At 40.0% G+C, this 25,621-nt stretch overlaps 2 protein-coding genes across 8 annotated transcripts in view; one reads left to right on the forward strand and one right to left on the reverse strand.

Moving 5' to 3' along the window:
* The window catches only part of DNAlig3 (DNA ligase 3), a 957,513-nt gene that overhangs the window by 297,288 nt on the left and 634,604 nt on the right, over positions 1-25,621 (forward strand). The gene's annotated exons all lie outside the window — the stretch shown is intronic.
* CNMa (CNMamide) overlaps positions 1-25,621 on the reverse strand; it is a 428,349-nt gene that overhangs the window by 247,807 nt on the left and 154,921 nt on the right. For 2 of the 3 annotated variants that reach the window (XM_067142221.2, XM_067142222.2), the window contains exons 2-3: positions 11,508-11,640; positions 9,031-9,180 (exon numbers count right to left, since the gene is read on the reverse strand). In XM_067142221.2, coding sequence (XP_066998322.2) covers positions 9,031-9,180; positions 11,508-11,517 — 160 coding nt within the window. In that variant the 5' untranslated portion in view covers positions 11,518-11,640. The remainder of the gene's footprint in view (positions 1-9,030; positions 9,181-11,507; positions 11,641-25,621) is intronic. The other variant, XM_067142223.2, reaches the window with a different exon arrangement.

Below are 25,621 nucleotides of genomic sequence, written 5' to 3' on the forward strand. Positions count from 1 at the left end.
GACCGGCTACTGTTCGATGCAAGAATGTCTTTCTTGACACAGTTGATAAACCGTCTGCAGTGCTGCAGAATCCGGTCGAAACTCGTGTTTATTGTAGATTGAAAGTCTTCCATATGCTGGTATACAATATTCAACCTTACAGACTCATGTGAAATTATAATTTTGTATTCTTGACTTTTGGTCTGCGTGATGCAGAATTTCTTGGGAGTATCACAGACGCTTTGTTTTACACTTCTAAAGTTTTGTAGTTGTATATGTACAGTCCAGAGCACGGAATCATGCAGATGCATCTAGTTCCCAATAGTGTTTCCTCGAATCTAATGTTGCCATTAGACGACTTGGTATTAGTGGCAGATTGTGCCGAAAGCCTGCAGTCTTGGAACATGATAATAGGTGCAACGAGTATTTTATGAAAATTAGCCTTTCCAAGACCAAATTGATGTCAGTAGGTAAGAACTCCAAGAGAACTGAATGTCAGATTGGGGATGCAAAGCTGAAACAGGTACATAATTTCAAGTATTTAGGATGTGTGTTTTCCCAGGATGGTAGTATAGTAAATGGTATTGAATCAAGGTTCAGAAATGCTAATGCAGTGAGCTCGCAGTTGTGATAAACAGTATTCTGTAAGAAGGAAGTCAGCTCCCAGTCGAAACTATCTTTACATCGGCCTGTTTTCAGACCAATTTTGCTTTACGGCAGTGAAAGCTGGGTGGACTCAGGATACCTTGTTCATAAGTTAGCAATAACAGACATGAAAGTAGCGAGAATGTTTGCTGATACAAACAGTTGGAAACAATGACAGGAGGGTACTCGAAATGCAGATATAAAGATAGGAATGATCTCGGTGGATGAAGCTGTACGTATAAGCCAGCTTCGGTGGTGGGGTTATGTGAGGCGAATGGAGGAGGATAGGTTACCTAGGAGAATAATGGACTCTGTTATGGATGGTAAGAGAAGTAGAGGGAGACCAAGACGACGATGCTTAGACTTGGTTTCTAACGATTTAAAGATAAGAGGTATAGACCTAAACAAGGCCACAGACCTAGTTACAAATAGAGGATTGTGGCGGCGATTAGTAAATTCACAAAGGCTTGCAGAATGAACGCTGAAAGGCATAACAGTCTATGATGAAGATGTATGCATGTATATTTGTCTATATCGTTGTCCGACTCGTTGGCTGAACGGTCAGCGTACTGGCCTTCGGTTCAGAGGGTCCCGGGTTCGATTCCCGGCCGGGTCGGGGATTTTAACCTTAATTGGTTAATTCCAATGGCACGGGGGCTGGGTGTATGTGTTGTCTTCATCATCATTTCATCCTCATCACGACGCGCAGGTCACCTACGGGTGTCAAGTAGAAAGACCTGCACCTGGCGAGCCGAAACCGTCCTGGGATATCCCAGCACTAAAAGCCATACGACATTTCATTTCATTGTCTATATCGTTAGTGTTGATTATTACTGCAAGCATTGTAAAATGCATTCGCGTCAAAGGATTAGGTAGCAGATCATTAATATCTTCATTGATGATCATTATATGAAATATCGTCCCGAATAATTATAAAAAGCTATAAACTATTATTTTTGAATAGTTTGTTGATCGAAATTACTTGTGTGTGCTGCAAAAGCTTTCCCAGTGTCTGCTAAGTAGCCTATTTGGCAGCACGTTTACTGGAGATAGTTTAATTTCATCCTGCTGGCCATTCTGTTGAACCTTGACCCTTAAGTGACATTAGCAACACTGTGCCAATCCCCATTTCCTGTTCCATGGCAGTACCACAATATTCGGGCGTTAATTACATCACGCTACATTAATACATCTTTTAATGTGAGTTTAACTTCAACCTGAGAAATCATAATATTTACATTAGTTGTTCAAAAAATAAAAATAGAAAATGAGTGCATGGTGTTGTATGCCCCTCTCGTTTAATAGTTTATCTGTTTTAGTTACTATCAAATTTTAATTCACCTTCCATGTAGCCGTGGACACCCATTATATGTATGGTTCAGTTGTTTCTGAAAAGAAAAAGTGCGTTTGCGTGGAACTTACACAATACCCTGCGCTCTTTTTTCTCTTTTGCAACTTTACATAATCCACGCACTTCGAAAGAGTTCCTTAACCCACGAGTGAACCCTGAAGCAGACTGGGTCCCTAATAGCAATCATCATCATTACCATCATTAATGTAGTAGATCTACATCTCTCAAAGTATAAGTTTGGGAATTATTCAAAATATGTTATTTCGAAATAAGATTTGGAGAATAGTGTGCGCAATGAAGTACATAATGTTATTCAATATTTCGACATTAATCAGCAACGCATAACTACAAAATAGAACAGTGAGTATGTTGAATATAAACATATTTTAAAGTGCAGGCATGTATTGATGACCGAAATGTTAATGTATTTTAAGTGGAACCGAAATAAATATATCATAATATAATAAATGTATCACGACATGTACTGGGTAACGGAAAAAATCTTAACCGATGGGACAGTATGACTGAGCAGCAAGTTTTGGAGATTTTGGTGATGTAGGATTTACGTCCAATAATGAGAGTGGCTATTCTGCGATGGGTGTACCTCCAGGAATTTTCACGTTGTTTTATGGAAAATTGTGCCTAATTTCAAGTTCGAGAGCAACCTACCCCATTGCAGTTCTATTTTCTACTACGGGTTGCCCAATAATTCAGGATGGCATACACACAAACACACACATTCAAATATATGGGGCCGATGACCAAAATTAATGCGGGTTTGTTATTCTTGGCCGTGAAACCATCAAGCTAAAAATATGTGGATTCATGCTTGCTCCAGTACTATCAGTGCTTGTCAACGAGATAGAAATTTGGTCCCTTGCTGCTCCTTCGTCAAATTTGACTTGCTCTCTAGGATTATGTGTGCATGCGTCAGAGTCTGTGAGGTCTTGAAGTGCTATGACGTCATAAAAGTGTGAACGTTGGGTTGAAGAACTTCGATTTCGAGTACAGCTATCCAAGAACAGGAAATAACTCTCGATATGGGACTCTGTACTCCGTCGATGCTACTTTCCACCTGGTGGCCGGATATTTTCCTCCTAAAAATAAATTCAAGCTGTTACGATCTATTTTGGTGGACATAGAAAAGATAGGTTTGTCATCAAGCAGCTCGCATGATGAATGCATTAAGCCCACCTGTTGGTGTAACTTCCTTTGTGATTGTACGGCCCGGTTTCTACAAATCTGTGTTTAATTTTACTTAACAAGTGTTATCTCATAACTGTTATTAATTTAACACTTTGGTTAAAAATGCCCTGTTTCACGAACTCATTTGCAAAATTTGTTATGAAATAGTTGTTACAGACAAATTAACACATTTCCGTGAGATTTCTAAACGCGTTTGGCAATGAGCGTCATTTGTCACACATGGTTGACATTATTATAGGTTACCGAGCTCGATAGCTGCGGTCGCTTAAGTGCGGCCAGTATCTAGTATTCGGGAGATAGTGGGTTCGAACCCCACTGTCGGCAGCCCTAAAATGGTTTTCCGTGGTTTCCCATTTTCACACCAGGCAAATGCTGGGGCGCTTCCTTCCCACTCCTAGCCCTTTCCCGTCCCATCGTCGCCATAAGACTTATGAGTGTCGGTGCGACGTAAAGCAACTTGTAAAGAAAAATTATAATAGGTTATGGTTTGTAGACATTGCTAAGACGTAATAAGTTATGATGATGAATGGGGGGACAAATGTTATACATTTTAATTTGGAATTATGTGAGTGTGCTTGAAAAATGAAAGAATGGACTGTCATATCACAACATTCATTATTATTATTCTTATGTGGCTCCTACATCACCGAGTAAATTTGATCATTGATATGTTTTGAATGATTTTCGGGTATTCGTTTACTGTGGGGAAAATATGTAATGTCTTGTTAATGCTGCAATCTTTGCAGAATTCTACACACTCGTGTCTTGCACTCGTGAACACAGTCGCCTACAATTACATGAAAAGTCTCTCAAGCATAATATCTTACAAGTAGAGGCCAGACCCTGCGGTCAACCGATTTCAACGAGCTTCAGTGTACCTGTGGAGGGACACTCAACAGTAAGTCGTGTGTAAGGGTTTAGGTCAGTACGCTTTCGTTTTCGAAAAAAATGAGGTCAAATGTCTTGAAACATCCGCTTCGGACACAGTGGAGGTGATAGAGCACTAAAAGGCGAATAAATTTTGCTTAAACATGTCAGGCCTCGTGACATTTATCCCCAATTTTTTCGAAAACGGAAGCGTATTGACCTAAACCCTCATACACGAGTTAATGTTGAGTGTCCCCCAACAGGTACATTAATTAGCTCGTTGAAATCGATTGGACGCAGGGTTTGACCTCTCCTTGTAATAACTATAACCAACTGCTGCATTGGAGACCTTGATAAGTTTCAATCTGTTAGAAACTCTGACCTATTTTCAATTTTTTCTAGTACCTTGTTCATTATGGTTTTGGTAATTAGATATATTTGTATAAATATTTCTTCTGACAAGTCTTAAAAGTCGTTTTTTCTTACAACGGACGCCTTTGACCTCGAACGCTCTGAACCGCACGAAACCATGCTTAGAATAACAAGCAATCAAAAACAAAGCAGTGGTGTGCTTCTTTTCCATGCTAAACTCCGCACTTGTCTGCTAGCGCCACTAGACGGTGGCATAGTGTAGCTGCACTAACCAGTGCTCCAGTTGCGTGAGTGGTATAGCTGCAGTACGTACTTGTCTCTTGGAGTGTTACTATGTAAACTGTGTACAGTGCAGTGATATCATCAAGAGAATTAATCCTACACATGTAGTCTAAATATTAGGGACCAAGTTGCGACGTGCTGAATATGGAAATGACTGCGGGGCCGATGATATGGAGTTCGCGGATATATTATATAACATAATAATTCAGAAATATAATGGCGATGACACAGAAATACACGACATTACGCTGGATAGATATACGGATTTTGAAGGACAGAAGGAACCTGAACCTGAAGGTGGCTCTTCAAGCAGTACACGCCATTCATCTCTAGATCAACAGGAACAGTCAATTCAAAGTTAGTACGAACTCTCTCCACCCAAAAAGACGAGGTCCAATGTATTAAAAGATATTGATGACAGCGTACTAGAGAATATTTGTGAGAACTGTTACAATCGTGGCTTCAGTTCCTATAGCAAACTAATGAAGCGCTATAAGTGCATCAAAAGTAAATCAGATTGCACATCAATTCTAAATTATGTGTCTAGGAAACGGGTAGCAGGTGCTCGTTTCAAGGGAAACAGACTGTCGCAATTACGAACTATAAAAGAGTATGTAATATCGCAATTTGATGGTGCGAGGAGGTGTGAATCTACAGTTCACTATTGGCATCTGCAGATGTGGGCACTAGAAGGGGCTAAAATGGTTGGCTTGGTCAATTTCAAAGCTTCCATTTCCTTTATCGACCATCTCAAGGCTGAATATGGCATTTCATCCAGGCATATTACTACATTTGTCACACATAAGGACATAGAAGACGATAATATTATACGTCAGAATGCACAACAGTTTGTGGAAGAAGTGAACATGTTTACAGTATAACAGAGGAGGGTGTGGAGAAAGGTAATGTTTGGAACAGTGACCAGAGTCAATTCCAGTATGAAATATCTTCGGCATCAACATTGTCCTACACTACGGATAGTGTTTTGCAGTCTGTACATAGCTCTACCCACAGCTACACAATTGATGTGGCTTTATCAATGGCAGGCAGACTAGCAAATAAGTTGTACATCTGTTTTCGAGAGACACAAAGCACTTCGGTCCAAATATTTTAAAGAAACTTGCAACAACCTGTCCACGAAACATTCATGTGGAGGCAAGCAAAAGTTGAAAAATGACTAAAGAACACATGAAACGTTTTCTAACTTCAGTCCTTAGCGAACATGTTACAAATGAAAACAGCCTATTATTGTGTGATTCCTGGGTGGGTCATACAGATCGTACCCTTCTAGATGCAAGTTTTCCAAACAAAGATGTTACACTAAAGATATTGCCACCGAAAACAACACAATATTGCCAACCCCTTGATGTTTACTTTTTTCGGCAATACAAACTCTATATCAGAAGGATGACTGATTTTGTAAGATAACAAGGTACCAAACCACAAGTGAAGGTACATGATCGTTATTTCATCGTGAAAGTTCACTCTGTGATTTACAATCAATTTGCTGCACCTACGTATAAGCCTATGTTGCAATATGCTTGGCGAAAATGTAATTAGTGTGGTTTTTGATACTGGACTGAGTGAATGCGAAAGTGATTTGGATTGTGATAACATGGCTTTAGTGAGGTGTGCACATTGTTATCTCCCACTTTGTTTTAACCACTTCATCGAAATCCCGCATCTGCACTTTGAGGACTGGCATAAGCACTTTCAGGTGTGCGGTACTGCTGTATATGTGTGTTTTGCGCTATTTTAAGTTCTTTAAGCACAGAGTTTTTGGCCCTGCTGATTGAAAATGCAATGATACACTGATACACTGACGCCATTATATTACATATATTTTCCTTCCTATGGTATTGATATTTTGTTACTTGGTTTCTCTCTATTAAAATGTTACTTGAGGTAGAATGCAACGTTTTGCATGGAAATGACGCACACCACTGTTTTGTTTATGATTGCTTGTTATTCTAAGCATGGTTGCGTGCGGTTCCGAGCGTTCCAGGTCAAAGGTGTCCCTTGTTAGTGTGGGTCGTTCTTTGCCTTCTTCAGTTTAAAAATAGTCTTCGTACAGCAGTAAAGCTTCAAACTTACGTCTTGTACATGCTACCATTTTGTAATTTTAGTAGGTTATAGAGGTTTAACACAGGGCTGCTGCCATGTTAATTTAACATAAGTATTAAGAATTTGTTAGAGTTAACAATTCTTGATGAGATGACCATCTTGTTAAATTATGTGTTAAGTCTCCTTAACAGCCAACGGCCGTAGCCGTGTTGAAACACCGGATCCCGTGAGATCTCCGAAGTTAAGCAACATTGGGCGTGGTCAGGAGTTGGATGGGTTGCCACGCGCTGTTGGTGGGGGGTAAGGGAATGGAGGAGCGGAAAGGAACTGGCCACCCTACCGCACGTAAACTCCGGCTCAGGAACGCCTCTGCGGAGGTTCGGACCTGCCTTCGGGCAGAATAACCCTTACCTTACCTCTCCTTAACAGCAGTGTTAACACTTAACATTAATTGAAGAAACTGGGTCTATATGGAAATCCCCCTGTGGGCGGAGTCGCAGACGAAGAATGAATCTACGGTATCCCCTGCATGTCGTAAGAGGCGACTGAAGGAGTGACCAAGGGTTGATTGAATTAGAACCATGAAACTACTTGTACCATCAGGTGGGGAAACACCATGGGTCGCCTTTACTTGCGAGTAGTACTCCTATGTTAGGCACACAATAGGTTTGTGATTAGTAGCTGCAGAGGATGGTTTACTGTGGGTTTGCAGTACCTGTGATTAGTGCCCGTATATGCGGAACACCCCGGGCTTACGTTGCCTGTGATTAGTACCATTGTGAGAAACACTACGGGTCTGAGCGTTGCCTGTGATTAGTACTGCTATATGAGCGACACCGTTGGTCTGTGTTACCTGTGATTAGTACCCATTGTGTGAGGAACACCACGGGAATATCGGCGCCAGTGATTAGTACACCTATGTGACGAACACCATGGGTTTCGCCATTATGTGAGAAACATCATCGGTCTGCGTTACCTGTGCGACGTACGATGTTTGTGAGTGGAACACCGCGAGTCTACGCTACTTTTGATTAGTACCGCAACATGAGAAGTATCATGGTTCTAGTTTACTATCGATAAATACCATTATGTGGGGCCGTTGACCTGGATTTTGGACGCCTTTAGACAACAAGCATCGTCGATTCATGATTTTGCTTTGGAAGCAGTCCCTTGATCATTAATACTATTAAGATAGTTTCTGGGAAGGTGGGACATTGCGGGTCGGATCCGCTGATTGTTTTAAGTTCATAATCATTGTTCATCGTCGTCTATTCAAATTCTAGCCAGTGGATCGATTTTGGAATTATTTTTAACTTTCAGTATTGTGAGTTGGGTCCGCTGATTATTTTAAATTCATATTCATCCATTCATTCTTCATCACGTTTTGAATGCTGGTCAGTGGATGAATTTTGGACCTTTAAATTGTCATTCCAGTTCATACAATTAGGAGCCGATGGCCTAGATGGTAGGCCCCTTTTATACAACAGGCATCATCATCATCATCATCATCAACTACAACAACAACAACAACAACAAAGACATATGGAAGTTTTGAACCTTGGCAAGTGCCCCATCGTGATCTTCGTGTGCATGCATGTAATAGTCATGTTTTAATCACTTAAATAATTCTGCATTGCTTCGTAAAACAGCATGCCTTCTGTGGCGTCCTCTCTTAGGAACAGAACTCATTTCACAAACGAAATTCGAAAACTGTGCGTGTGCGCCGTAAAATGACTTTCTGCTAGGTAGCAGGATATTCAGTCAAAGAATAAGTAACCATGAAAAGAAAAAGGGGATAAAATAGGACAGAAACACAGAATACCAGTTACCGACGTCGCGCAAAACGTCTGAAGGTTTTCGGCGATGGTGGGAGCTCCGGCATATGTTTGTTTTACGGGAACCACTGAAAACTAGCTTCAGTGCTACTAACGATGAAACTTGTATTTACATTCTCACGAATGCATGATTATAGCTACATATCGTGCAGCCACCTCTCTGCTTAAGTCCATATTGGACCTGTGCGCACGTACGTAATATCCAAATTTGATGCCATATTTGGTAGCCAATGAACAGCCGAATCCCGTTGACCACACTGTAGTTTCCTTTATGGTAAGTTGCTTTACTATAGTATTTGCGAAAGGACCTTATTGCAGCTCATTATCTGTCTAAGTAGAAGACCGTATTATATACCTCGCATCTTTCCGCACAAAATTCCCAACTCGACACTTGGAATTATGTATTAGAATTTAGTAAACTAGACTCACCGTTCATGGGGTGGGACAGATGTCTTGGAAATCCTCCTTCGTGCGAAAGCGCCGAGCTCCGTGGGCATCTGGGTGCTAGGAGTCGTTCCGCGACATCGGAGGGCTCATCCTCAAATCCGTAGCAGTTGTAGTCCTCTGGTGGCATTTTTCCTGCAGCATACCATATTTAATTCCAATATTTTACAAAATGTTCAAGGAAGAACGTCCTCAAGGTAAGGTACATACTGCAACCATACCACCCACGCCTTTGCCCCATAGAACTATATTATTGCCCCCAAAATCGGGCTACCACCATACCGCACCATACGCCAGTGCGTCCGATGGTATAAGACATTTTCAGTCTGGAGTCAAATGCCACCTCATCTAGAAAGCGAAGGAAAATAAACTCCAAAATGATGGGTGAACAAAAGCTCTTTCGACCGTGCAAGGATTAACTGCACCTCTTCCGTTCCATAGAATCAAACGTCCGGCCTCCCAGGGCCATGGTGCGTTCGCGGCATAAGATCTAAATACCACACTAAACTAACTTAAAGGCATAAGTGAACGGAGGAAAAGAGGATGCATTTCTTCGGCAAAATGATAAGCAGACAAATATTAAATCCTATTTATTCTACCTTGATAAACACATAATTAATTGAATGCAACCCTGAATAATACTACGATAATAAAACAAAATGTACAATGTCTGATGGACTAAATACAAACTCGGAGATATGACTCCATTCATTAAGAATTTTAAAAATTCTTTATATTAGATAACAATTTTTCATGTTGATCGTGTCTATTCTTTGGTACATCACGATGTATAAACCTTGTTCATTTGAAAGGTTTTTAAGTACAGGAATATCTTTGAAAACACGACGGTTCACATTTAAGGCTTTCTTCAATATTAGAAGAAACACACTATCTACGCTAAAATCGGAGACAACTTTGAGTGGTCGCCTAACTAATTAACTCCATTCTTAATTAATAAACAAAAATAATAACCTAACGTTATTAGTCAATATCACAACCAACTATAAAATGAAACTGATGTTTGGTCCGGAATCGAACCCACGTCGCAATGAATCCGGTGACAAACACGGGACAGAACCCGTTCATGAATTCAATATCAAACATGAAATAACCCTCAAAGAACATATTCAACAACTAAAATTATGTACACACATATAAACAGAAGGGTGAGCAAAAACACATTCGATTGGCTGTACTTATGAAACAAACAAAATAAACTCGTGTGTAACGAAAATCCAGGGTCTGCCTTGGACTTCGAACCGGTGGTCACCAGGATGCCACCGACAAATGGGTCTCTCTAATCCCTATCTCAATTATTCATAAGATCCACAAACAATACAATTACTGGTGTTCCAGTTATTTACGTACTTTACAGAAATAATCATTAAAACATTAAAAGGAAATCTTCTAAATACGATCGAATATTTGTAAACATTTAGCTTCTCGTTTTTAGTGCACTAGCTTGGAACAATACTCTTGGCAGAATCCCTTCCTACGAGGGTATGGGAGCACCCTTTTAAAACCATAAATCACTCATCGCAGAGCCATACCATGTAATGCCTGGCCGGAGATCCGTCATTTCACACAAACTCAAAGCGAGACGACAGTCTCCCTGAGAGAACATCATGGCAAATAAAATCATTTCAACAATATCCTCTCATCATATTCAAAAAACTTCATTGGCTTAATAATTGTCTGCCCGCTTACAATTCTTTAACTCACATCAAGTCACCATTCATCTTTTCAGTGTCACATCCGTGGACATTGAATACCCAGGTTCACATCTAGTCGATCGTACGGAAAAATAAATCTATGACTTTCCTACAAACTTGAACTCAAAACAAAATTTCTAATTGATCTAATCGTATCCACAATATTTTTCTAATTTTAAAGAAAAACCTATACTTCTTGACATGTAAACAAAAACTCTACATAAATTGGGAGGTTGTCCGTTCGTGTCCAGACTTGTCACAAACGTACAAATTAATACAGCGATCTCTATATTCTACTCATGCAGACTTATTTAAAATCAGAGTGTCCTTCTATACCCGTGATTATTACGCCAATATTGGCATTTTGAAGACACTACCATCATGCATTACCAATATAGGTTGAATATTTCATATAAAGAAAATATATACATTTTATGGTTTGAATCATCAATAAAACAAATCTATGTTTTACTCTCTCAATCTAAAGCACTCTCGACCTTTCAGGCATTTCATAACAAAATTTCTGTACATACTCTACTTGAAATTAACATTTTATAGGTTCGAAAATTTATCCCATTTTACAGAATTTCCGTTCCCATCTAAATAAATATTATTTAAAACAATATGAAGACCACTGAAAAGTCTCTCCCTAATTGTAAAATATATGCATTTTACAATTACTAACCTAGCGTATGTGATCTACATATTTATATGAAAATAACCGTGCAATTTACAAAGATATGAATGTACTCATCATCATGTTGAGAAATCCATGGTTCGTTTAACCCCTCATGGCGCTGGCGTGGATCAGAGGTTCGAATCCTCTTCTGGTCCTGCTGAGCACCTTCATAATCCTAGGGTCCTCTTCTTCACTGTAACAAGTCTAATGACGTTCGATTAAATTACGTCGTTCACGAACACAATTTTTGAAACTTTAACACAGTTCCCGCGGTCGAATTTCCGGCGATATACTTGTCCCGTTAATCAAAATTCTCACACACTTTCAGTACTTTAACTTTATCTTTAACTTGGACAAAGTTTTTCACACAGCGTATTTTCAAAATGTATATTAGCACTCCAGAATACAGGTAAGGCAGGACACCAGCGGACCGTATGTCTGCCTCCGATACTTCCCGTCAAGTAGTAATTTCCTCAACATGGCGGCCCTTATATAATTTCACTCCTACACGAACATTTGACGGCGAACAGTCTCCACCGCATTTTGCAAGGGCTGGCTTTTCCTATGTTGATGTCAACAGGGCTACATTTTAAACTCATTTTAACCAATTTTGACGACACACTTATGTGCAGTTAAATTTAAATTTTAACACTGATGATGGACCGTAGTGTCCGAAAACCGGTTATGTTTTAATAAAGTGTGTGTTGATACGACTCTATATAATTGATAATAATGATAATAATAATAACTTTTTTGCTAGGGGCTTTACGCCGTACCGACACAGATAGGTCTTATGGCGACGATGGGATAGGAAAGGCCTAGAAGTTGGAAGGAAGCGGCCGTGGCCTGGTACAGCCCCAGCATTTGCCTGGTGTGAAAATAGGAAACCACGGAAAACCATCTTCAGGGCTGCCGATAGTGGGATTCGAACCTACTATCTCCCGGATGCAAGCTCACAGCCGCGAGCCTCTACGCGCACGGCCAACTCGCCCGGTAATAATAACATTATTATTATTATTATTATTATTATTATTATTATTATTATTATTATTATTATTATTAACTACATCAGCACTATTAATAAGAAATGGCTTTGATATTTTATAATGATTTTTTTCAGAAACTGAAGTATACTTTTTTAAAATTGTATATACAGTACATGAATATGAGAAATAGGCACCCTGCAACTGTAAAGTCAAATATTTTACTCCCTACAAGTCTGCTATAAAAACTTGAAAATCAGAAGTGTTCCACAACACTGTTTTAGTCTTCAACATCTGAGGGAATGGCATGAACCACTTCTTTGCCAGTTGGCTAACAGAGGTTACTTTCCCTTTCTTTTAGCAACCGTAAAAAAAAAAAATCTATGTATTTCTAGAGATATTGAAAACCACTCTATTTTCCTTGGACATTCCTTGTCCAGACGACTCATCTGAGGTTGTCATCTTCTTATGCAAAGGCTGCCTTCAGTCTTCGAATGACAGAAAAATCGTTGGTCACTACTTCTCGAACTATGAACCTCTTACCAACCAACACTCGCTCGTTTAATGCGTTCACCACACTGCTTATCCACCCTTCGGATAACTCGTTTGATGCTGCCAAAGCAGGAGGGGCCCCGAACACAGAAAGCGTGCTTGACTGATTCAAATCTACCACTGTCACATAAACATAACAAGAAACGTACAACTATGTTGTTTTTGCTTCGGCTTGCAGCCTTATCACTTAAAAGCAAAAGTTGCTTCACGGTAGGAGTAGTTCACTTTCAAAACAGTGCAATAAGAATGCGCACACATCACCAGGACTGTCCGTCATGGTATGCATACAATTTAGCTTCATTGTCGTTCAAGTTGTGGGTACAGAATATATTAATCCACCGTTAGCGGAGGTAAAACGCTTCTTGTACAGGATCAGCGGAAGGGGTTGAAGGCTACAGCTACAGTATCATCATCCTCATCATTTTGAGATGCTGCTTTCAATGAAGTGTAGAAACTTATTGAGACGTCTACGATGTACATTCCTGTAGAGTATAATGATAATGACGTGTGGCCAGGTGCAGGTCTTATGATTCGACTGCTGTAGGCGACCTGCGCGTCTTCTTGTGGATGAAGTGATGATGAAGACGACACATACACCCAGTCACCGTGCCAGGGAAATTGACCAATTATGGATAAAATTCCCGACCCTGCCGGGGACATGTTGACAGAAGGCCAGCACGCTAACCATTTAGCCACGGAGCCGGACCTCACTTTTGCTGCACACGTCTACTTGCGGTTTGCCAAATCTATAATCAAAGTTTCCCAGTAAATACACTCGATGCAAACTATATTTAACCTTATTTACATATTCGGGGAGATTTTTCACAGTGAGTCTAGCGTTTAAGTAATTCTTTGGTCTCCCATCATAGTGACCCTCCTGAACTTCACATTTGGAAAAGTGATTATGAATCATCACGCTTTAGCACTTTCGTTTATCCCTCTCAGAACTTAAGGACTTCTCTCAGCAACAAGTAGATACAAAGTCTGCGAACTCTATTTGCAGTAATGCCATACAATTTTATAAAGATAGTTTTACACACCTCTTGGATTTTTCCATCTGTTGTCTTGCGGTAAATAAATAACTGGCTATTCATCTTATATCCAGAATATGGAATAGTGTTGCTGAGGCTTGCTTCACGTTCCTTGTCTACTGTTTCTTGAAGTTTTGGTTTCTTACGTCTCCTTTTACACTCAACAAATATGTACCTTGTACAGTTTTATTTTCCGGGAATAAGAGTACATACTGAACCCTTTGGTCCACCCTGAAGGATATCTACCTTCCTTACCTATCAGCAAAATTTCATGAGATCTGTCTCTTGGGTCATTTCGGGTTTTTCGTCACTTGCTGAGGTAAAGGTAGGGTTCAGTAATCCTAATCTATCTACTCAAATGAAAGGTCTATTCATAAAATATTTGTATTTTATTTTGGAAAATTTTCTGAAGAAATTAAGAATTTGTAATCCAGGTCTAATTCGGACTCATATCTTGTCCACGCCACCACAATCATTTTTACACAGAGGGGCCGAACGCTGGTTTGAGCCTTTGACTTAACTGCCTGATGGGCATCCTTACTAGAAACCATTGTCTCAATTATTAAATAAAGAAAGGAAAGTCTGGAAATCCTTAAATTCGGCTTCCATGTGAGACTACATGTACCATCATAATGATTCTTGATGGTCTAGCCCTCGTAACACGAACTCTGGACTCTGGGTATAATTAAGGCAGTCAGATCGGTGTGTACCACACAGTGGTTATACGGCATGGATCCTTAATTGAATCGATGTGACCTGCGACTATGTTTCTAAGTTACTTTAAAGTTATTATGGATGATGACCGCAAGGAAAAAACATGTTACAGTAGCATATGGCCCTAATCCAAGGCCCTGAGGTTGATGACCCCATGACCATCCAAGTTTCTAAGCTGAAGGCTAAACACAATTAAGTTACATCGGTTGATGACCAAAGTTTCCACTTTACTAACCCCAGCACATTTACTGCTCAATCTATCAAAGTCAAATAATGCCCCAGCAGCACAGGAAAATAAAACAATCGAAATGAGCTTCATACATCAGTCGAAAGTGAGAAGTCGCTCAGCCAACCGGGTATATCGGTGTCTATAACGCTTACGCGGATGTGGTAGAACGCAAGTCAAGTACCAGCTGCATTATACCCCCAGTTAGTTCACCTTCCGCGTAGCTGCCATCTAGTTTACCAGCAGAGGGTTGAACCGGTTCTTATAAGCACGTCTTTCACCCTTGCATTTCCAATGATTCGGGAGTGGTTTAGAGCCCCACTGTCGGCAGCCCTGAATATGGTTTTCCGTGGTTTCCCATTTTCACCCCTGACAAATGCTGGGCCTGTACCTTAATTATGGCCACGGTCGCTCCCTTCTCACTCCTAGCCCTTTCATATCCTATCGTCGCCATAAGACCTATGTGTGTCGGTGCGACGTAAAGCAAAATTGAAAACTGTAACATCATCAATTTTAACACTCAGACAACTGAACCCAACTAATTTAATAAATTACCCATAGTTAAAAATAAAAATGCTAAAATGCTTGCTGTTAACTTCGACAGTCCATTATAAAGTCAGGATAGCAACTGTTTGTCACAGAGCAGGGTAGCCAACAGTGACATACAATTCCCATTTACTGCACAAATAATGCATGTGTTGTTTTTGTAGTAAATAGTGGTCGGGCTGAGTGGTTCAGACGGTTGAGGCGCTGGCCTTCTGGCCCCAACTTGGCAGGTTCGATCCTGGCTCAGTCCGGTGGTATTTGAAGGTGCTCAAATACGTCAGCCTTCTGTCGGTAGATTTACTGGCACGTAAAAGAACTGCGGGACAAAACCCAGCACCTCGGCGTTTCCGAAAACTGAAAAAGTAGTTAGTGGGATGTAAAGCCAATAACAATATTATTTACTGATTTCTGCATCAAATGATGCACCCTTGTATACTCTATATGCATACAAGTCTAACTCAAATCCGCCGAAAATGTCACCTGTCTCTGAATTAACTTTTTCAGTCATCACCAGAGAAGTGAGCTTCGTCAGTGTACGAGGACGTTTTGAAAAATTCTCGTAATCACCGCTAGATGTCAGTGCTAGAGAACGAGGTTCCCGCGCAATAATCACACATCCTTTGTGAGTGAACACGTGGCGCGTCAGTGCTCTAGCTGCAGGAGTGTGGTAGTGACGACTCTTTGTGTTTGTTCCCGCGTAGTGATTTGTGACAATTGGAAAAACTGAGTTTCGAGCAGTGATTAAATACTCTGTAAAGATAGGTATGAAAGCAAAGGAAATTCATGCCGACTTTCACAACACACTGGGGGACTCTGCTCCTTCATTTTCAACTGTTGCCAAGTGGACCAGCGAGTTTAAATTTGGTCGGGAGAGCTTGGATGATGATCCGCGTAGTGGACGGCCAAAAAGTGTTACGACCCCAGAATTTATCGCAAAAGTGCATAAAATGGTCATGGAGGATCGTCGACTTAAAGTGCGGGAGATTGCTGAAGCTGTAGGGATGTCTTCTGAACGGGTATATTATATTTTAACCGAAGAATTGGGTATGAAAAAATTATCCGCAAGATGGGTGCCGCGGCTCTTGACATTGGACAATAAACGCACCAGATTGGAAATGTCCGAACAAAGTCTGGCCCGTTTTCAGTGCAACCAACAAGATTTTTTGCGCCGGTTTGTGACTACAGAGGAAACTTGAGTCCACTACTATACCCCAGAGACAAAACAGCAGTCAAAGCAGTGGAAACGTGCTGATTCACCACGACCAAAGAAAGCCAAGGCAGTGCGTTCGGCCGGAAAAGTCATGGCCTCAGTTTTCTGGGATGCAAAAGGCATTCTGCATATAGATTATCTTGCTACTGGCCAAACAATTACGGGGCAATACTATGCAAACCTCCTAGATCAACTACAGGAAAAGATACGCGAAACAAGGCCTGGTTTGGCAAGGAAAAATGTCATCTTTCATCAGGACAACGCTCCGCCACACACAAGTGTTATTGCCATGGCAAAATTTCATGAACTGGGGTATGAATTGTTGCCACATCCACCTTATTCACCTGATTTGGCACCATCAGACTTTCATCTATTCCCCAAGCTGAAAATTTTCCTCGGTGGACGGAGATTTTCTACAAGGGAAGAACTGACAGCCGAATTGGAGAGGTATTTTGCAGGCCTGGGGGAATCTCATTTTCGAGATGGGATCAAGGCATTGGAACATCGCTGGACCAAATGCATTAGTCTACAGGGAGATTATGTTGAAAAATAAAAGCAGTTCCACCGAGGTAAGATACTTAATTCTAGTACATTCCGAGAACATTTCAAACCACCTACGTATAATGTCTTTCTTAAGAAGTTCTGATCTTGCGTGCTGAGGTACAGTAGGGGCAGTCAAAGGCTATATAGTGCGCAAATCACGGTTGCGTTCTAACATGACAGACGAAAATTTTCAAAACTGCTTGCATGTATTTGAGGTCCGTATATTTTCGCCTGATTTAAACGCAATCGTTAATTCAGAAGCTGTATAGCGGATAGTGATTTAACGTCGCACTAACACATGGTAGATAGTCAGCAACCGTGGCCTTAATTAAGGTAAAGCCCCAGTATTTAACTGGTGTAAACCACGGCAGACTATCTTTATGGCTCCTGATGGTGGGATTCAAAACCATGAGATCCCGAATGAAAGCTCATAGTTACGCGGCCAACTCGCTCTGTTTTCTACTTTCTTCTCAAACTTTCTATTCTACACCGTTTATTTAAAAACACTGCTCTGATTAATGCTCCCATTCAAAATTTAGTAAGTTACGAAATTTACTGGACCAAACGGTAGCTTCGGAGCTTCGAGAATGCACCAACTTCGGATAGATTAAATGTTGATTTCTCTGTCGACCTAAAATATTCGAAATTAATGTGGATCTCAATAATAGCACTGAATTACACTATGTAAAACTAAGAAATTATTTTGCGGTAAGTTTATGCCTTTGCGATTTGGGAATGGTGAGCAAGAGAGTGGGATATTTTGTGTGTGTGTGTCAATATTCAGCACTCAGGTTTGTCTGGAATGTGCAACGATGACGTAATTTTTTATTTCTGCTGAGCTCCAGATAGCCATTTTCAATTTCTACTATTCCTACTTCGAGTACTGGATAATTTGAAGCGAATGATAAGACTGCAGTGCGCATATCTGACAAGTCTGGTAAGAATACTTATCTGAACATGATGTCACTCGTTGCCGCGTCAGTGCATGCGTACTCTAGCAGAGAGCCGGAGACGCAAACACAACGTGTTCCTATTCGAATGCTGTATTTCTGCACGCCCGTCCCTACTAGAAAACGTGATCTCCAGGATAATTCTTTCCTTCTTGGATACTTCAGTAGCTGACATCATTGCCAATTATGGTTATATCAATGTTAAGAAGACATTCAGTTAATGAATAACGGGAAGAATCTGAGATACAGAAATTTTGCGCATAGGTAACAGAAATCGTTTTACAATTTTGCGTACAGGTAGAACATAAAACGAAAAAGTTGATTGACGTTTCTGTTTTTGATAGTCCACTAATCCTTAATAAAATCAACCTGTATAAAAGCTAATTTGGATACAGATCGACATATAATAACGAAGATGTACTCAAGTCGGATGCAGAAATTTTCTCACGGCACTGGAGTGTGTATCGTAGAGATAGGATAGGCATGGTGGGTGGGGGAGTGTTCATTCTGGTGAAAGAAGAATTTGTAAGCTCCGAAAAAGTTAAAGATGAGACACATGCAATTCTAGGTGTAAAGCTAATTTCTAAAGATAATAGGCAACTTGATATATTTGGAGTGTACAGATCGGGAAAGGGTAGCACTGACGCGGATTCGGAATTATTTGATAGGATAGTCGGCTATGTGGGAAACGACATGGAAAGAAATGTGATTGCAGCGGGAGATCTGAATTTGCCAGATGTCAATTGGGAAGGAAATGCGAACGACAGGAAGCATGACCAACAAATGGCAAATAAGTTAACATCGGAAGGACAGCTGATTCAGAAAGTGATGGAACCAACCAGAGGGAAAAATATCCTGAGCTCTATAGGGAAACTGAAGTAATAGATCGTATTAGTGATCATGAAGCTGTTTTTGTGGTAGTTAAAAATAAATGTGATAGAAAGGAAGGTCTTAAATCTAGGACTATTAGGCAGTACCATATGGCTGATAAAGCAGGCATGAGGTAGTTTCTAAAAAGTAACCATGATCGGTGGAAAACGGTAAATAAAAATGTAAACAGACTCTGGGATGGGTTTAAAGAAATTGTTTAGGAATGCGAAAACAGGTTTGTACCTTTAAGGGTGGTAAGGAATGGTAAAGACCCACCTTATTATAATAGAGAAATAAAGGGACTAAGAAGGAGGTGCAGACTGGAAAGAAATAGAGTTAGAAATGGCTGTGGAAGTAAGGAGAAATTGAAGGAACTTACTAGAAAATTGAATCTAGCAAAGAAGGCAGCTAAGGATAACATGATGGCAAGCATAATTGGCAGTCATACAAATTTTAGTGAAAAATGGAAGGGTATGTATAGGTATTTTAAGGCAGAAACAGGTTCCAAGAAGGACATTCCAGGAATAATTAATGAATAAGGGGAGTGTGTGTGTGAGGATCTTCAAAAGGCAGAAGTATTCAGTCGGCAGTATGTAAAGATTGTTGGTTACAAGGATAATGTCGAGATAGAGGGTGAGACTAAGGCCAAAGGAGTAATAAAATTTACATATGATAACAATGACACTTACAATAAGTTACAAAAGTTGAAAACTAGAAAAGCGGCTGGAATTGATCAGATTTCCGGGGATATACTAAAAACAATGGGTTGGGATATAGTACCATGTCTGAAGTACTTATTTGATTATTGTTTGGTCGAAAGAGCTATACCAGATGAATGGAGAGTTGCTATAGTAGCCCCTGTGTATAAAGGAAATGGTGATAGACATAAAGCTGAAAATTACAGGCCAGTAAGTTTGACATGCATTGTATGTAAGCTTTGTGAAGGCATTCTTTCTGATTATATTAGACATGTTTGTGAAATTAATAGCTGGTTCGATAGAAGGCAATTCGGTTTTAGGAATGGTTATTCCACTGAAGCTCAACTTGTAGGATTCCAGCAAGATATAGCAGATATCTTGGATTCTGGAGGTCAAATGGACTGTATCGCGATTGACCTATCTAAAGCATTTGATAGGGTGGATCATGGGAGACTACTGGCAAAAATGAGTGCAATTGGACTAGACAAAAGAGTGACTGAATGGGTTGCTGTATTTCTAGAAAATAGATCTCAGAGAATTAGAGTAGGTGAAGCTTTATCTGACCCTGTAATAATTAAAAGGGGAATTCCTCAAGGCAGTATTATCGGACCTTTATGTTTTCTTATATATATAAATGATATGAGTAAAGGAGTGGAATCGGAGGTAAGGCTTTTTGCGGATGATGTTATTCTCTATAGAGTGATAAATAAGTTACAAGATTGTGAGCAACTGCAAAGTGACCTCGAAAATGTTGTGAGATGGACAGCAGGCAATGGTATGTTGATAAACGGGGTTAAAAGTCAGGTTGTGAGTTTCACAAATAGGAAAAGTCCTCTCAGTTTTAATTACTGCGTTGATGGGGTGAATGTTCCTTTTGGGGATCATTGTAAGTATCTAAGTGTTAATATAAGGAAAGATCTTCATTGGGGTAATCACATAAATATGATTGTAAATAAAGGGTACAGATCTCTGCTCATGGTTATGAGGGTGTTTAGGGGTTGTAGTGAGGATGTAAAGGAGAGGGCATATAAGTCTCTGGTAAGATCCCAAATAGGGTATGGTTCTAGTGTATGAGACCCTCACCAGGATTACCTGATTCAAGAACTGGAAAAAATCCAAAGAAAAGCAGCTCGATTTGTTCTGGGTGATTTCCGACAAAAGAGTAGTGTTACAAAAATGTTGCAATGTTTGGGTTGGGAAGAATTGAGAGAAAGAAGAAGAGCTGCTCGACTAAGTGGTATGTTCCGAGCTGTCAGCGGAGAGATGGCGTGGAATGACATTAGTAGACGAATAAGTTTGATTGGCGTTTATAAAAGTAGGAAAGATCACAATATGAAGATAAAGTTGGAATTCAAGAGGACAAATTGGAGCAAATATTCATTTATAGGAAGGGGAGTTAGGGATTGGAATAACTTACCAAGGGAGACGTTCAATAAATTTCCAATTTCTTTGAAATCATTTAGGAAAAGGCTAGGAAAGCAACAGATAGGGAATCTGCCACCTGGGCGACTGACCTAAATGCAGATCAGTATTGATTGATTGATTGATTGATTGATTGATTGATTGATTGATTGATTGAACGGTATTAAGATGAACTGAGCGCGACCAGGAAGTGCTCATAATGTAATTGGTCCTGTTAACCGGACTGCTTGGGACCGGGCCCATTGTGAGGTAACGAAATGGCCGTTTCAACCGACGACAATTTTAAAAGGAAGGGCCTATCCCGCAATTTATAGTACAATTTAACTGCACAGGTTCAACTTTAAATGTTCTTACGCACCAAGTTCTTCTGGATTGTTAAAACGTCCCGTTTTCTTCTCACGGCACTCATTTTAATATCATTAAAATAGTACACCTGCGCACTGCACCGATCAGCAAATGATTGAAATCGAGTGGGGCGAGGCACAAGAAGCGACGTCCTTCACCGGGTCGGCCCATTAAAAGGGTGTCCAGTGTAATATTATACCAGGAGTCACAGCAACAATTAGATACTATTTAGGGGTTGTAGTAAGGATTTAAAGGAGAGGGCGTGTAAGTCATTAGTAAGACGCCAATCAGAGTATGGTTCCAGTGCATAAGACGTTCACCAGGATTATTTGATACGAAAACTGGAGGAGATTCAAAAGAAGCAGCACAATTTGTTTCCGACAAAAGAGTAGCGATACGAAACTGTTCCTGTTGCTAAATTTGGGCTGGGAGGGCCTGCAGTAAGGAGACGAGCTGTTCGACTAAGCGCTATGACATTAGTAGACGAATAAGCTTGAATAGAAATTGTAGGAATAGGAAATATCGTAGCATGGAGAAAAAGAGGACAAGTTGGTTCAACTTATAAGAAGACGAATTAGTTTACCAAGGTGCTTTCGGGAGATAGTGGGTTCGGCAGTTCTGAAGACGGTTTCTCCCCATTTTTACACCAGGCAAATGCTGGGACTGTACCTTAATTATGGCTGCGGCTGCTACCTTTCTAATCCTGGCCCTTTCCCATTCTTCTGATGTGTTAATGCGACATTAAACAAGTAGCAAGAAAAAAGATAAACGTTCAACTAAGGAAGTTCAGGTAAACAACACACTGCCATCTAGGCGACAGCTCTATGTGCAGACCATTCTCGAGCAGGCTTTACGCAACAGTAGCAAACTGTTGCTGTGTTTATCAGTTTGAAATCACCGATAATGATTATAAAGTGATGATTAATCTGTGGGCCGATGACCTGGATGTTAGGCCCCTTTAAACAACAAGCAACAACATAACAAGAAGATTAATCAAATTTCAGAGTTCTTGTTAATTTTTTACCTTCTTTATTTGATGCTTGCAGTATGCTATCACATGCCAGATTCCTCATATAACCTCACTTTATTTCAGGAATGAAAAATCTAGAAATTTTCATACACAGCTTTCCTTAATAGTTTTCTTTTGCTATTGATTTGATATTGCTTTGTTTAATTTTGTAAGGATACCACGTAACTTCGGATCATAAGGGCGTATCTACAATTTTTGACATTTTGAGGTTATGGTATCATTACATTGCGTAAAGAATGCTGTATTTGAGTAAGAGAACGGCGTATCTATGCTAGTTTTTAAATTTTGTATGGCGTAAGTCAGTAACAGATTTGTTTTAGTAAATAACAAAAGGGCGTATCACTATACGCCCATTTATTACTCACAAACACGTAATATGTGAGGCACTTACTTTAGGAACAAAATGGCGTAACACCTGATACGCCATTTTCAATCTATTATTTCGTGTAGCCGGCCCCGTGGTGTAGGGGTAGCGAGCCTGCCTCTTACCCGGAGGCCCCGGGTTCGATTTCCGGCCAGGTCAGGGATTTTTACCTGGACCTGAGGGCTGGTTCGAGGTCTACTCAGCCTACGTGATTAGAATTGAGGAGCTATCTGACGGTGAGATAGCGGCCCCGGTCTAGAAAGCCAAGAATAACGGCTGAGAGGATTCGTCGTGCTGACTACACGACACCTCGTAATCTGCAGGCCTTTGGGCTGAACAGCGGTCGCTTGGTAGGCCAAGGCCCTTCAAGGGCTGTAGCGCCATGGGGGTTTATTTCGTGTATTCTCTATGGAAACAAGTGTGACTAGCGTGTGTTAAGCATATTCGGTACCGTATTGCGAGGTGAATTATTTTCTCTATTTTCGAGCACTATTAAGAGTAATGAAATACTTGATAGTGTTTTTAAACTGGAATCATACTATTAGTGAAGAAGGTGAGTCCAAAGTATGAGCCACTCAAATTAGCAAAGTGTATTAGTAGACTAATGAAGCATGCATTGCGATCATAACGTATGATACTGACTAGTATCAGGGCATATTTTCTACTTTCACTATTCACATTACGGATCTCTAAATCAACATGAGCTAAGATTACCCGTTATAATGGTAATTTTAACTTTAATTACATTGATTTTCTCCTACTTTGTCACAAGTCATATTTATCACCACAGTTAATACATCATGTTATTCAGCTTAACATCTTTTCACGTTTTAATCATTACTTGTATGTACTTTATAGATCATGTATGCGGCATTTTCTTGTGGAGAACTAATGGTTCAAATGACATTAGGTAAACAGCCCGAGTCGTGTTTACAATCCTAGGAACCAGAACTGGAAATATCGCACGGCTCATTACTTAGTAGGGGAAAACATCTGAATTTCACCATGTCAGAAGGTGAAACATCCTTGAACCCTCAACAAATTGCGGTGAATGAAGAAGAAGCGAGTGGTGATGTAGGTAGTAAAGCAAGTTTGGAATCGACTGACTCGCTGTTAGAAACATCTATGAATCGACCGCAAAGTAAGTAAATTGTGATGATATTAGTGATGGCGTTGGTAACACTGACCTGTTACAATATTTGAGCAGTACTCCTGTTGTATATGTTTTTGACGGAAATGATACGTTTACTGAGTCATTGTGTGAAACTGAATCATTACAGCTTCCTATCACATTAGATTCTTCTGAGCATCTTTTGTTAAATGATGATAATGTTCTTAAAGAGTTTAACAACAGTAGGGCCACATAGAGTGATTTGTATGTTCATGCCAATGGACCAGAGCTTAGGGTGCAATCAGGTAGTGATAAGGGTGAAAATGATACTGAAAATACAGCTTCTACTTCGGCGATTGGAACTGAACCTTTCTCCCCTCCTGTGAAAAGAAGAAAGAAGACTGTTGATCCTAAGAACTGGAAGCAAAATAAAAGACGAGACAGACGACAAGCTGAAAAAGAATAGGTATCAGTGAAAGGACTAACAAAGCCAGCTGTTGTTATGAAGCCAGTGCCATGCCTTGATAATTGTGTGAGGCGTTGCAGTAAGAAGATAAATGAATACGGAAAAAATCCATATTTTCAAGTTTTGGGAAAACTTGACATTAAACAGCAGACATCAGTATGTGAAATCTCTTCTGGATATGCATCCAAAAGCTACGGCGAGAACAAACTCTCAAAACTTTCAGCGATCATTATCTACTCTCTATTTTTTAGTATGTGACAATGAAAGAGTTGCTGTCTGTAAACACTTTTTTCCTGCTACGCTATGTGTTTCAGGAAAATTTGTTCGATGTGCAATAGAAAATAGGAACTCTTCTCATGTGACATCAGATGACAAGAGAGGAAAACACAAACCTGGAATACCACGATCACAAGACGCCAGATACATTATGGAGGACCATATTAATTCTTTTCCTAGGATGCCTTTCTCACAACGGAGCAAACTCAAATAAAGAATATCTTCAAGAAGGTTTAATTATAAAAATCATGTACGACCTTTATGTTCAGCAGTGTAGAGAAAGGAATATTATTCCAGAGAAAGAATGGCTTTATAGTGATTGTTTCAATAAGGACTTTAATATAGCTTTTCACAGACCAAAGAAGGACATATGCAACTCATGCTACATATATGAGCATATGAACGCATTAGATAAGGAAGAACATATGATGGAATTCCAAGCTCATTTGTATAAGAATGAAGGAGACTGCAAGAGCCAATAAAATTTTATACAAAGAGCCACTAGAGGTGAGTGTCTGCTCATTGAATTCTATTTACAAGCTGTACTATACTGTCCACATCGAAATGCCAAAGCATTGTTTTACAAAAGAAGACTTGCTTTCTGGAACCTAACAGTGTTAAATGTAATTGCAAATAGTGCTGTCTGTTACACGTGGGATGAGTCTATAGCTAAGAGAGGGTCATCTGAAATAGCATCATGTGTGTATAAATTTCTTACTAAAACTGTAAATGGCAAAGAGATTGTTGTTACAGAGACACATGCAGTGGCCAAAATAGGAATGCGGATATCAGTGCAGTGTGTCTCTTTGCTGTAAAACAATTAAATATACCTGAAACCAACCACAAAT

The sequence above is a fragment of the Anabrus simplex genome, chromosome 2, assembly GCF_040414725.1.
Source record: "Anabrus simplex isolate iqAnaSimp1 chromosome 2, ASM4041472v1, whole genome shotgun sequence".
Taxonomy (NCBI): domain Eukaryota; kingdom Metazoa; phylum Arthropoda; class Insecta; order Orthoptera; family Tettigoniidae; genus Anabrus; species Anabrus simplex.